This window comes from Mandrillus leucophaeus, unplaced genomic scaffold, assembly GCF_000951045.1.
Source record: "Mandrillus leucophaeus isolate KB7577 unplaced genomic scaffold, Mleu.le_1.0 Scaffold855, whole genome shotgun sequence".
Lineage (NCBI taxonomy): Eukaryota > Metazoa > Chordata > Mammalia > Primates > Cercopithecidae > Mandrillus > Mandrillus leucophaeus.
Window position 1 is genome coordinate 956,762 of NW_012109308.1, and position 14,427 is coordinate 971,188.

General features: G+C 41.8%; 2 protein-coding genes across 2 annotated transcripts in view; one reads left to right on the forward strand and one right to left on the reverse strand.

The window, feature by feature from the left end:
• DOCK2 (dedicator of cytokinesis 2) overlaps positions 1-14,427 on the reverse strand; it is a 450,129-nt gene that overhangs the window by 105,799 nt on the left and 329,903 nt on the right. Inside the window, exons 28-29 of the mRNA XM_011968671.1 lie at positions 4,397-4,495; positions 1,632-1,726 (exon numbers count right to left, since the gene is read on the reverse strand). Coding sequence (XP_011824061.1) covers positions 1,632-1,726; positions 4,397-4,495 — 194 coding nt within the window. The remainder of the gene's footprint in view (positions 1-1,631; positions 1,727-4,396; positions 4,496-14,427) is intronic.
• FAM196B (family with sequence similarity 196, member B) overlaps positions 6,881-14,427 on the forward strand; it is a 122,485-nt gene continuing 114,938 nt past the window's right edge. Inside the window, exon 1 of the mRNA XM_011968669.1 lies at positions 6,881-7,347. The gene's annotated coding sequence lies outside the window, so the exon portion shown is untranslated. The remainder of the gene's footprint in view (positions 7,348-14,427) is intronic.

Here is a 14,427-nt window from a genome sequence, read left to right on the forward strand (position 1 = left end):
TGGCCAGGGCTCTAGTCCCAAGACCCTGGATCAAGGCTGGATATCTGTGCATTCAGCTGCCCATCATTTAGTCCTCTTTCTGGTAACAACTTCTAGACTTTCCTTTGAAGAACTACTCTCCCTGCTTCTTTCTTTATCCCCTGACTTTGTGGTTTTGGTAGAACTGACCACACCACCCACCCCTAGTTCCAAAGGCGGGTCATGAAATCCAAGCCTGATTTAACAGTACATTTCATTCAGCTGGCCGCAGAGGTCTATGGATGGGCATGTAGCCCAGGCCAGACCTTTGAAGACTGGCCTCAGAACTTTTTCTGCACCTATAGAAAAAGAAGTCTTTTCATTCTATCGTCATTGAAAATACAACAAGGAATATATCTGCAACTTCTAGAGTCCATTTTCCCCACTATGAAGACAGCATCTGCCTGAGAATAAGGTAAATAGAAAAAGCAGAGAGAGACACACACACAGATTCTCTTCATTGCTCTTTGAGCACCTAGATACGTCCATGCCTGAAGCCACACCTCAGGGTTCTTTCAGTTATCTGTGCTAATACATTCTCTTTTTGCTTGGGCAAATTTGAGTTAGTCTTTCCTCTTTCCCTTTCACTTCAGAGAATTCTGATTTTGTCTTTTTAACTTCTCCCCTTATTCTGCCCTCTAGAGATATTTCTATCTTTGCCAGCCCAATGCTTGTTTTTTTGATATAAAACAAGGGCAATAGGTAGAGGGAGAAAAAACTAGACACCAGTATAATATGAAGGACTTTCCATGAAAGAGTCTAAAACAAATAAAAGAAGCCAAAGGAAAGCAGGGAGAAAGAAAACAGAAGAGCCAAGAAGATGCTGTTTTAAAGGAATTGACGGACAGGATTTGGGAATCAGGTTCTGAGAGAGGCTTGGGAAAATCCAAGGAATATTAGAAATAAGCCCAAGGGAATATTAGAAAATATTAATGAATGTTATAATTTGGATTTTACTTTGGTGAAATGATATAAGAGATCTAGCAGCAAAGACTGAAACTGATTAGAATTAGTTTCATCTCTTGATGCGCCATAGGACATCTAAGTTATACTTGGGTTACACTGATAGTCTAGGAGTGTTAACAGGTATTATAGATATACACATAGACACAGCAAATGCACATCCTATGTGCAAATGGATGGGCACATGGAATGCTGTATCCTAAATCCTCTTCTTAGAAAAAAATCACATTAGCATATTAAAAGCTCGGAGAAGTCCTGCAGCATGGAAATCTATTCAAAGCCATTTAATTAATGCTTCCTAAACTTATTTTATCATGCCACAGAATATATTTTATTATTTTTTTAAAAATTAAAATAATATATTTTAAAATGCTTTTCTAAGATCTCCTGTCCCAAGAGTTTAGGAAAGGCTTCAGAGATGAAGTATGATATTCTAACAGGGATTTGAAAAATGGAGAAGGTGGCGAGGACTTTTTGAGTAGCTTCAAGATTGGTGAGGAGTCTTTCCCTGGGTTTAAAGATAGAAAGGATGCCTTAACACTTTAATTTCTTTTCAGCAGGGAGAAATTGTCCCTACTTTAACTCGAAATAAGTGATCTTTGAAGAGAGGGCTGGGTAAGGTAGCTTTATAGAAGCAGGTAGCAGCTCACCTGTTTTGAACCATGCTCATGGCCATCCAGTCTCCAGGGTACACGTTCTTTCCAATGAGGTCCTTGAACATGATGAACGTCTCCATCAAGAAGTCCTGAAACAATGAAGCACAGCACACATGTCATTCTGTTTTACAGGAACTCAGAGCTTGTCGGCTCTTTAAATTTTTTCTTTATTATATTTTGGAGGGAGGAAAAGGGAAAGGACACAGCCTTTCATTAACTACATTAAATGGAAGCTTAAAGATTGAATGCTGGAATGCCGTTTCCCAAATATCAGTGGAAGATGAATATGGGATGTGAAAATGCTCTCAAAATAAAGCACTATTAATTTCATATTTGGGAATAAAGAAGTAAATGTACCATTGATGTAGCAATTTTATAATCATTTTCCCAAATATGTATTTGAGAAGGAAATAATCTCACTGTATGAAAGCATCTCAGGTCATTGAGCAAATAAACTCTTATTAAAATGAATCTAATTAGCAGTGCTGTAAATACAGCTAATTCATATGTCTCTCTCTCTCACACACACACACACACACACACACACACACGCAGACTGGATGAGACACAATGACAGGAACTCTTCCTCTCCTTTGAAGAGGTTCAAAGTGGACTTCAGCACCCTCCCTAGATTTTGCAGTGAGCCAAACTTTTTCTTCATCTTTGGAGAACACAAATTAAAGACAAATCCGGAGGCCAGGCACGGTGGCTCACACCTGTAATCCCAGCACTTTGGGAGGCCGAGAAGGGTGGATCCTGAGGTCAAGAGATTGAGACCATCCTGGCCAACATGGTGAAACCCTGTCTCTACTAAAAATACAAAAATTAGCTGGGCGTGGTGGCGCACACTGTAATCACAGCTACTCGGGAGGCTGTGGCAGGAGAATCACTTGAACCTGGGGGGCAGAGGTTGCAGTGAGCCAAGATCGCACCACTGCGCTGCAGCCTGGTGACAGAGCGAGACTCTGTCTCAAAAAATAAAAAATAAATAAAGACAAATCCAGATAGCTAAGACCAGAATCACTGGCACTGAGACCCTTTTGAGCTGGAGGTAGTGAAGTCATACCACCAGTGTGCTTTAGGTAAAATTCAAAATCTACAGGAAATCCGTCCAGAGTTGTTTCCTTAAGTTGGTGGTTTTCAAATTATTTTAACAGCAGAATTCTTTGTTCAAAGAAAGTCTTACCTAGAGCCCAATATATAAAATATATAAAGGTAGAACAGCTCTGGTGGAATTGTGTGTGTGTGTGTGTATGCAGCTGTGTTTGTGTGCATGCACGCGTGTGTGCACATTTATGGTAAAGCATAGTGAGGATAGGAGGAACATAATTTGAAAATCACTGCTTTAAGCTAAGTTGCAAAATTCTGGAAATGGCATTTATTCTTTTCCAGGAATCTTTGTTGCTAGGGAAAACTACCTCAATACTTTAAGTCCTTGTTTCTACATCAGCAGAATGGGGATAATATCTACTTCAAAGGGTGACTGTGAAGCTTAAGTGTATACTGCCAATCAGATGCTTAGTACAGAGCCTGGTCTCTTACAAATTCTCATGACGTGATGATGATGATGGTGAGTATTATATTATTCATAATTGATGTCACGTGGGGAAGTGTGGCTCTCATCACAGGCACATCCCCTTCCTATGGAAATGAAGAAGGTCCCTGGCTCATAGATGGGAAGAGTGGCTTCTTAATGAGAAGAGATAGCGTGGTATAAGGGTTACAGTCAATGTCCAGACCTTACCTCCGCCACATACTAGCTATGGGACCTTGAGCAAGCAGATTGTAGACTTGTGAAATGTGACTCCTAATTCCCATGTCATACTTTTGTGAAGGTTATGTAAGAAAATGTGTATGTTCAATCAATAAGAATTCCATTTCTTACCTTCTTCCCCCAGAGACCTTTCCTTCCATAGAGGATCAAAAATTAGGAGTCCAGTTTTTCTACTTCCATGTCTTAAGCTATAGGGAAATTGGAGGTTGAGAGAAAGGTTCCATTTCTTGCCAGTCTTGCTCCAATGGAGAGAACATCTCACTACTGAATGGATGAAGGGGTAGGGCATTGACTTTCTAATGATTCCTTTTCTTTTTTTTATGAGCCTCTCTCTGAGGTTGATCCCATTTTGGTGCCCCGGTCTCTCTAGGGAGAGTTGAGAGTGACCTCAAGCAGTGGGACTCCTGAACCTGGTAGCGGCAAGACAGTGAGAAAGGTGGCCACGCTGAGGGCAAAGGGTGCTCTGCTCACCCTTGGGGCAGGAATAGCCTGGGCTGGGCTCTATGTTAATGAAGTCATCAGCTTCAGAGATAGAAGCCAGAGGCCACGGGCAGATGGTCTTGCAGCAAATGCCTCCTGAGAGGCTAGAAGAAGGAGGCCCAGAGGCCAACTTCCTCTAGGCATTTGTGATTTTAATAAGAGCTATATTTTACTGAGCACTTACTACATGAGAGCTATTGTCTTCTCATGCAACCCCTTCTTAGCCGTATGACATAAATTATATTATTCCCACTTTACAAATGAAAGAGATTCACCTGCCCATGGTCACAGAGCTAGCAAGTGACAAATCCTGGATGCAAACCTAAGACTATATGACTCTAACACTTACGCTCTTAAACCCTGAAATGTCTGTGATTCATCAGTACATATTGGTTAAGTCATATCTAGATTATGTGGTAGACATTCAGGTCTCTCTGACAGGGACAGAAGGCATGTTCCAGAGATGAAAGAGTTCTTCCTCGCCCCCAGCATCCTACAGACTCACCACAAGTTCAGAGCTGGTCTGGAAGGTCTCAATGTAGAAGGAGTAGTGCTGGTCACCCATCTGGTTTAAGATGGCTGTCATACATGCCACAAAGTGACTCTGCAAGAAATGAAGAAAAATACCACAAATAGTTGAGAGAGGACCACAGAAAACTTCCCTGTGAGAAAATGTCTCCTTATGGCTCATTCCTCAAAAAAGTATTTACTGAGTACTATTATATGCCTGGGACTATAATAGGAGTGCCAAACATAAACATAACACCTGATCCATTACCTCTCCTGCTGTTCGCACACTGGGGAAAGAGCACTGTACTTGTGTCAGGAAATTCAGCCTATATCAAAATCATGGAGACAGTTTCATTTTATGACAAATAATTTTACATGTGTTAGTCCCAATTGTCTCATCTGTCAAATGGGACAATAAATCATCTGAATCTACCTCTAGAGGAGTATCAAACCAATCAGATGGCTCCTTTTGCACCTTGAAATGCACTAAAGTTCTCTGCAGAGGAATCCGCAGTTGGATCACCAGGAATCAGTCAGTGGCAACCCAGCACCTCCTGGGACCTCCCAGTTGGTAAGGGCTGAGAGGGATGAAGGAAATGAGAAGAGATGGCCCTTGCTGTTTGTGAGTTAATATCTAGTCAGGAAAGGAAGATTAACCCATGAGAGAAAAAGAGTAAGGCCCTCAATTTGCAAAGCCAGCTAAGTACCAGAAAGATTCAAACAAGAGGGCAATCAAAGCAGGGACACAGAGAGGAGATCCTGGGAGCAGAGGAGGAACCACACCCTTTCATGCACCAGAAGACATCAGCATAGCCTTTTCTGCTTCCTCTTTCCCAGATTTTATCAGTCCATATCAGGGTGAGTTTTCAGTGTCTGCAAGCAGCATTCAGGGAGATCTATTCTGGAACCTAGTAAACAAAGCACTAGCCACGAATCCACCAGGGGTGAGAAGTCATTCTTGACTGTCTCTTGCACATTTCCACTGGGACTGCCATCTTGGCCAAATGAAGTTCCACTGTGGTCCAGCCAAGCACGGGCTTGTGGAAGATGGCCTGGCTGGAAGTACTATGTTTGAACCAAAAAAAAAAAAAAAAAGCATTTTTTTACCATAAACTGCTGCCTTTTATATATCTATATCTATCTATCTATCTATATATATATATAAAGTTCTCTTTTATATATATAGATATATATATATAAAGTTCTTCTTTTGTTAATAACAAATATGAAATATATACAGGCATACCTTGAAGATATTATGGGTTTGGTTCCAGACCACCACAATAAAGTGAATATCACAATCAAGCCAGTCGCATGAATGTTTTGGCTTCTCAGTGTATATAAAAGTTATGTTAACGCTGTATTGTAGTCTATTAAGTATGCAATAGCATTATGTTTAAAAAAACATAAATTTTAATTTGAGAACATAAACCTTAATTTAAAAAACTAAATGATCTAAAAAAACTCTAATGATCATCCGAGCCTTCAGTAAATAGGAATCATTTTGCTGGGGCAGGGTCTGGGCTTGATGCCGATGGATGCTGACTGATCAGGGTGGTGGTTGCTGAAGACTGGAGTGGCTGTGGCAGTTTCTTAAAAAAAGAACAGTGAAGTTTGCCTTCGTGAAGTTTGTTTATGGTGCCCTAAAATAACTGTAATAGTAACATTAAAGGTCACTGTCACAGATCACCATAACAGGTATGATAATAATGAAAAAAAATCTCAAATATTGCTTGGATTTCCAAACTTGATGCAGAGATATGAAGTGAGCACAGACTGTTGGAAAAATGGTGCCAAGAGACTTGCTCAATGCAGGGCTGCCACAAACCTTCAATTTGTAAAAAACAGGTATCTGTGAAGCATAATAAAACGAGGTATGCCTGTATGTATATATACATGTGTATATATTTCCTCCCAGGTTTACAATTTCGTTCCAGTGGTAGAGAAACAGGAAGCCTTTTGGAAAACTGTTTTGTAAGCTTACACTCCCAAAAGTAGCTCCCATGATATGGATTTTCATTTGTTTCTAGGTTCTTTCCAATTGGGAAGTTAGGGATAGCATGCTTTCCTTGTCAGCAGGAAAAGCTAGATAATTAGTAGGTCTCAGAACAAAGTAAAAATGCAAAGCCCTTGTTTAAAATTATTCCGTTTTGAAACAGCCATGGAGCCCTTCTAAGCAAGGTGCCTGTCATGACTGCGAAGGTTACAAGCCCAGGAAGCTGGCTCTCCCTGCCAAGTGACCACCACACCCACACACCATAAATGACTAGAAAACATGCAAATCCGGAGGAGATCACAAAGCTGAGACTCTCAGGGACAATGGCTGATGATGCTTTGTTGATGGGAACTTGTAGCCTCTACACCGAGTGGCACCTCCTTGAAGAGCCAGAGTCAAATTTGTTTTCCTGCTCAGGCCCCCAGGAGGTAGTAGTGAGTGTGTGAAATTATCCCTTTCAAACTAGACAGAACACCGCCGTCACTAATTTAACCGGCTCCCACTTACATCAAGAAATAACCGTTATTCTCGTTTCTACCTCCAGCCAGGCCAAATGCAAGAAAGGAGAAACCTTAGCATTTGAGGGGTGTAGGAGTGTGTGTATGTGCATGTGTGTGTGCCTGCATGTGTGTGTGTGTGTGTGTCTATACACACACGGGAGCGTGTGTTTCCGCTGCTCCCTCCATCTCTCCTCTCCCTTCCTTAAAGAATTCAGCCTGTGGCCACTAGAGGTCTTTTCTTTTCACATGGTAGCTGCCGAGCAGTTTGTTCGGCTTTTTATTTATTCCTACGTGAGCAGACCCACTACACTTCTTGCATATAAACAGTGAAAATTACAACATAAAGGACTTATTATTCCTTCTTTTGGAGTAATTTTGCTGCTGGTCAAAGCCTGGCTCATTGTGCAAGGAAGGGGGACCATCCTTTGCAGGTAATTCCACTGCTTCAAGGTAAGAGATGTGGGTAGGTTTTATTTTTTATGATCGATGGTCCTCTAAGAGAAAATGCGATCATCTCTTGGACAATAGTTTACTTTTAAAGCTTTGACTTGAATGAACAGTGAGACTGGGAGCTTGTCTGTGTGTGTGTGGTGGTATGTAGCGGAAAATCCACCACTGTCAGAATTGCAGGCTTCTCAAATGCATAGACATGGAATGCTTGTTATTTCCAACGGCTTGATTTGAATTCGAAAGGGGAAAAAAGCGAAGAAAAACAAACCTTGGCTCTCAAGTTGCCTGGAATTGGCTTGAAAAGGATGCATTGTCTTAAGCCTTGTTTAGAGAAACTTCCATTCTTCATTTTAGAAGATAAAAAGGGAAGGGGATTCCAGTCCCCATCTAGAGAGAGTGGCTATTTTATGAAAGAAACCATCATCTTTTTATTAGGAGTTGGTCGGTGTGTTGTAGTTCACTGATCAATCAAAATTACTTTTACCAGCTTGTTAATTTCTTAGTTCTCACTACCACGTAGAAAAACCCGGTTGCATGCCTTTCAGTACGATTTGTAGTGCAATGTGACTGAAGTTTGGACAAGTTACCTGCATTTGGCTGTTAATGAAAAGTGACAGTGTTTTACTTCAGACTAGAAGCATCTATTTTTTCTGCTATGGTGTCTAGCCCACTTTGGTATCAGATCTGTGGGAAATCACACCGATGCGACTGATCGATAACCTGAAACGGAGTGAGACACTAGCAGCAGCTTCGTGTTCAGAAAAGTCTCCTTTCTGTCATTTGGATTTTAAAAACCATCTCTTTTGTTACACAGTGATAGAATCATGGAATAACATTTTGCTTCTCTGACGTGTGTCTCCTTTTCAGTAGTTTCCTCAAAAATGGCATTTGTGTCCTGCCCCTCTGTAAAAGTTTGAGACCTTACTTCCATATCCACCACGTCTTAAATTTTTAGAAGGAGACATAGGAATAGGGGGTGAGGGGATGTTGATCAGACTGCATTTGCCCTAGCAACTTAGACAGCCCTAACAGTGACGTTGTTCAAACTTTATAGTGTAGGAGCTCGAACTCCCAGCCCTGTCAGAAACCTGGAAAAGCCTGAATACTACATGGGGGACAGAGGGGTGGAGGGATCCCTTGTAGTCTCCAGGCTAGCAAGAATCCCTCTCTTTTCATCCCTGGCAGAAATTCTGTAATCGACATATTTACTACCTAGGAATGAGGCAGCCACTCATCCATACCCAAGCAGCATGCCAGGATGGGAAATTGCTTCTTAAAACAGAATTCCAGGGAGACTTGCATATTAAATTCCAGGGAGAAATTGTATCTGAGACTCTGGCACAAACCAGGCAGTGTCACCTCGCCCCGATTGGGATGGTTTAAAACGTGGCTAATGAATCACAGCATGAAGAGACACGGTTTGAAACTAGGTCAAACGTGTAAAAATAAGTGCAATCATCACAGGCACTTGGCTGATGAGGGGCTACTTAACACCTTGAGTGGCAGGGCTTATTTGCTGTACAGAACCCTCTTCAGTGATCCAAGACAATCAATCCTCTCAATTAATTCAGCCCATCGGGACATAGGGAGGTCTTGCACACTTGGAAGCTCCAAAGGGAAAGAGTGAGGGTCTGTTCACTGTGTGACGATGAGGGAAAAAAAGAGAAACCCAATATTATGTGACCAGAATTAATTAGCTGGGATACTAGGTGATTGTGATCAGGACATTAGCTCTTCCCAAATCATTCCATTCTTTTGTTAAAAAAGACATCATCATCATCATCATCATCATCATCATCATCATATTGATAATGCCAATAATTTTAGTGTACAACATTCAACTTAAACATATCTATTTAACAACCTCTAATGCAAACACACCTACACATACACACACAGCCAGGACCCCTGCAGTGCCAAGGGAACTGAGGGAAAGGCTACCAGTTTGCCCTGCCTTTGGAAACAAACAAAATAGGGGCGAGGGACATGGGTGCTGCCCATGCATCCCCCACTCACCTAAGATTAGTAGGAGTGATGAGATCGCAGAGGGAGAAAAACAGCCAACTTCGGAAGCTTGCTACCTAAATGCCGACATTACTATGTGATACCAGCTGGTGACACGTTGCTATAGTAACTTCAAATAATGCGCACGACCAAAATAAAATAAAATATAGAAAGCACCAACGAGAGGAGATGAAGGAAAGTTTGCATGCCGAGGGAGGCTCAGAGAGAGATGAAAAGTTCTTTCTAGGAGCTGTGCTTTGGAGACTAGGAGTGGCCGAATGCACTCACAGGTTGCTTCTGTATTCACCCCCATGTCTGCCATCTGGTTATGTAACAGATTTTATTCTTGGATGAAATTGGTGCTGTCTGTGTGGTGGGTCCAGGACTGGAAGTGGGAGGCTTTGGTGTCAGGAAAAACAGGGACTCTAAAACCCATTCATTTTAGAGCTTTATCAGGCAGTTCAGAATTGTAATTGGGAGCACACTCTGAGAAAACTAAGGTGTGCGGTCTGTCCTTGCGTTCTGGGCTCTGTGCTAGGTGCAAGGGGTGGAGCAATGAGCAGGACAGATAAGGCAGTATTCTGAAGGGCTTACATCTGGCTCTGCCAGGATGCAAGCATGAGAGTGGGGACTTAGGAGCCAGAAAGCCTGAGTTCAAATCTCAGCTCTATCTCTTACTAGTTTTGTGACCTCAAGCAGGGTCTTATGCCTCAGTTGCCTCATCTATAAAAGGAGATAAAAATATTCCTTACTTCTCATGGTTTTGGTGAGGATTCAATTAATTTGTGTAAAGGACTTAGAGTACAGAAAGCCTTCGATAATAGCAGCTATTATTAGTATTGTCTTGTTGCTGACTGAAGTCCAGATAAGCTATGCAGATTAGCTCATTGAAATTCCTGACCTGGACAGAGGAAATGATGACTCCGCCTACCTATGACTATCTATGGACACACCAAGCGCTCCCAATCACAGCTTGGGATGAACAGCTAAGAGGCTCTGCCACTGAACATGCTTTTGGTTAACAACATGCCGCTGTTCAGTAAGTCCAGTGTGTACCTCTTGGTACAAAGCATGCCGGGAGAGTTCTTTTATTCAGGAACAGTTGCTGGCAGGTAGGAAAAGTGACAACAGTGCCCACATTGTTCAGAAGCATGAAAAATAACTGTCTTCATGGAAAACTTAGTTTCCCAGTTGTTCAGCTTTAAGAAGGTGTCTGTCTGTCTTTGCGTGCAGTGACACACTTTGGTTACTCAGGGCATCCTGCTGTGCAATAGAATAAACCAAATCACCTTCTTTCCTAAGAAGCTTCTTGATCCAAAGGTTCGTGTGGACTGCTACATGTCAAAGGCATAACATCACAGGAAAACAGAAAGATGCCACTTGGATGTTGCATACGCTGGGTGTGCCCTGACATGTTCCATCTGTATAACATGGCAACTCTAGCAGAGTCAGCCAAGTGCACCCCTGCCTGACACTGTGGGCATTAATGACAGATCAGCTCTCAAGCACAGACGAGGGGCCAGAAGCACAGGCCGCTTTGAATCAAGGCTCGAGGAGGAGCCTGAATTCATTACACACTCTTCATTTGAAACTAACACCTTCTGATCCTGGTTGGAGCCTGTGCTTGTGGCTCTGTGGTGTGAAATCACTTTAAATCTTCTTCTTTTTTTTCTTTTTGAGATCACCTGAAAACTTCTAAAGTATAAGATGAGATGTTTAATCACAAGGGGAAGTGGAAGGAAAAAAAATTCCATTAATTCATTCCTTTTGCCCAGAGCCCTACATTCATCATCTCAATAGCGACCACCAAGTGCTAGGTGCCAGGGGCACAGCAATTACTGAATCCTCTCAATAATCTCATGAGGTCAGTTTTATGCCCATTTTATAGAGGAGGAAAGTTAGATGCCTGGAGGTCAGGTAGCTTGCTTATGCAGACTTTTGGTATATGGTGACATAGGGCCTAAAATTTAGGCCTTTCCGACTGTAAGCCCTGTGTTCTCTTAAAAGCCTGCCATGTCTTCCATGTCGGTACTCTCATGGGCAGAGATTTGTGTCCATTTATTCATTGTTCTTTGTCAGAAGCTAGAGTTGAACTTGCACATTGCATGGGTTCAATAAATATTTGTTAGATGGGAGATTGAATTTATTATAGAATTTCTCATCTCTAAAATAATGTTACAGGGACCACTCCCTCCATAAACTCTGAAAAGTTAGGGTCCTGTGTTGACTACCTTTGCCTTAGGAGAGGCCAGAAATGAAAGAAGTTTTGTTCTACCTCTGAACACACCCTATCTTAAATTGTATTCTAGTGAGCCAGAGTGAGATAATTCTTTCACACATTCCTTAATTCAACAAATATTTCTTCAGCACCTACTATGTGCCAGGCATGGTTCTAGATACTGGGGATACAGCTGAGAAGGCTACCAAAGGTTTTGTTCTTAAGAAGCTCATATCCCAGTCGGGAAGAGCTGGGAATAGAGGGAACACACTTTAAACAAGGAAATATATATGTAAGATCATTTTAGATAATGATATGTGCTACTAATGAAATATTACAAAGCAATAGCATGGAGATGGAATATTTGCCCTCTTTTCAATAGAATGGATTGTAGTAGCTTCTTTAAGAGTTGACATCTGAGTAGAAACCTGAATGATGAAAACAGGTCATGCAAAAATCTGGCAAAACAGTAGATGCAAAGGCCCTGAAGTGGGATGTGCTTGGAGTGTCGGAGGAGCTGAAAGAAGTTCAGTGTGGTGGAAAGGTATGACTGAGGGAAGGCTCCGTAAATGATGAGGTCAGAGAGACAGGCAGCAGTCCGATCCCATGGGCCCTTGGAGGTCAGTGCAAGAATTGGGGTTTTCTTGTTAAGTGCAAAGAGAAGCCATTGATTTGGACTTTGAGAAGCTTGCTCTGGCTGTTGGGTGTTGGAAAGCTCTCCTCTTTAGAGAAGCGGTTTCCATGTCTTTCCACACCAGCCCATCTCCAAGGCACTAGACTGGACTTGTTCCCAGGGTCAGGAGTTTGTGAAAGGCACAAATTAAGTTTCAAATGTTGACTCTTCCTCATTCCTGATGGTTGTCACTCTTCAGCAAGCATTTCTTGCTAAATGATTATTTTCTAGCTGAGTCTGGCCCTCCTTTGGCAGGTGTGGGCATAGACTTTAGTTTTACGTTGACTGTTGATTCCATTTGTCTTCAAGTCCAGTGGGCTCATCTCCCTGTCATGCAGAGTTGAATGAACAGAAGCCTAATTTTGGAGGCTCCCAGTCTCTGGTTAAAGCCATTCAAGTCTGGGGGCCTACCTGAGAAGCCTGCTTGCCAGGAGAGGGGTTATCATTTAGGATACCCCAGTTTTTAATGGAACAGAACATAATTATCCTGTTTCTAACTCTCTCCATGGAAATGTGTGTGTGGGTGTTGGGGGAGGGGATCAGAAATATAACGCAAAAAGAACAGGTTCAGAAACAAGGATTTATTCCCCATGTATACAACAATGATGGGCTTCTGTGCCTCACACTGAACATCTCAGGAAAGGCTGTGCAGGAAAATATGGTACATTCCTCAGTTCACACCTCCCCGAGAAAAATCAAAACCAGGAACATTGCTAGGGTGTAGACCTCTGGATAACGATCCTAAGCAGCTCCCACTCTTTCCTGCAAACATGTACATCCAAGGTAAAATGACACGAAGGTCAACCTTCTATGGGAAAAGTTGTCCCTAAAGGATATGAAGTCTTGGACAGGAGGTATTGTGGGATAAACAACAGTAATAATAATCACCATTTCAAGGGCTAAATATGTGTTAGATACAGTGTTAAGCCTCTGTTTCCCATCTGAAAGGACTTTTTATAGGGTCATAACAAGGGAAGAAAAAAATCAGAAGAGTAGTATTAGTCAGATGTTTACGTGTTAGAGGCTGTTAAAAAGTACACGGATGATCATAATAGCTGACAGTTACAGAGTACTTACTATGCGTCAAGCACTCACTGTGTATGCTTTATCTTAAGTAATCCTCCAAACTTTCAGTAGATGTTGGTAGTACCATTTGTACTTTATAGATGAGGAAACCAAGGAACAGAGAGGAGATATAGCTTGCCTAGATCAGCTTGACTTCAGAATGCTTTCATTTAATTTAGAAAGAAAGGAGACTATCATTTTTGCAAACATATTATCTTATTATCATTAAGATTAAGCTATACCTCAAAAGACAATGAAGAAAAGAAAAGTGTGCCATCGTTCACTTCACCACCTCTCCCCCTGCTGAATTAGCCTTGAATATTAGGAAACATCATTGACATCTCTTGTGCCTATTTAGAAGTAGAGGAATGGATGATGGATGGATGGACAGATGGATAAATGAACAGATGAATCAATGAATGAATAGATGGATATATGCACACATGGATAAAGCTAGCTAGATGATATACACAGATAGACCAATTGGTAAAGTTACACAGTTACATAGACAGAACTCGCCTTCTTAATGACTCTTCTGAATGGCAGAGGACACCCCTTCTGTTTTCTGCAGTATTTGGGATTTGAAGGCTAAGAAGGGTTCTGTATGAGGTACCAATACCACATACTAGGAAATATATCTAGTTTCTCATAGATGTAGCTTTTCTGGCAGGCACTGGACACATCCTAAGTCCTGGGATCAATGCCAGCTCTTCTTGACATGCTCTGGAACTCTGGACAAATTGTTTTACCTCTTAGACCCTGTTCTCTCATTGTAAATGGAGATAACCATTCTGGCTCTTTAGGACTGTAGTGAGGATGAAGGTAGAAGACACATGCAGATGGTCCCTTAAAGAGCCTAGCACACATAGGTATTCAAAAGACTTCTTGCAATGCTCAGTCTCAGTTCCATTCCTGGTTCACCAGGAACAGTCTGTGATCAACCGGAGATGTGTAGAGTTCGCTTCTGGTTCACTCGTGAAGGATGATTTAAACCCCCCTGCAGAAATGGGGGCAGCTGCATTGCAGGTGAAGATTTATAGTTTCTTCCCTTTTTCTCCCTTTACAAAGCCTCTATTGTTTAAGGGAGTAGAGGGGGCTGACAGATAAATATGTTCACAGA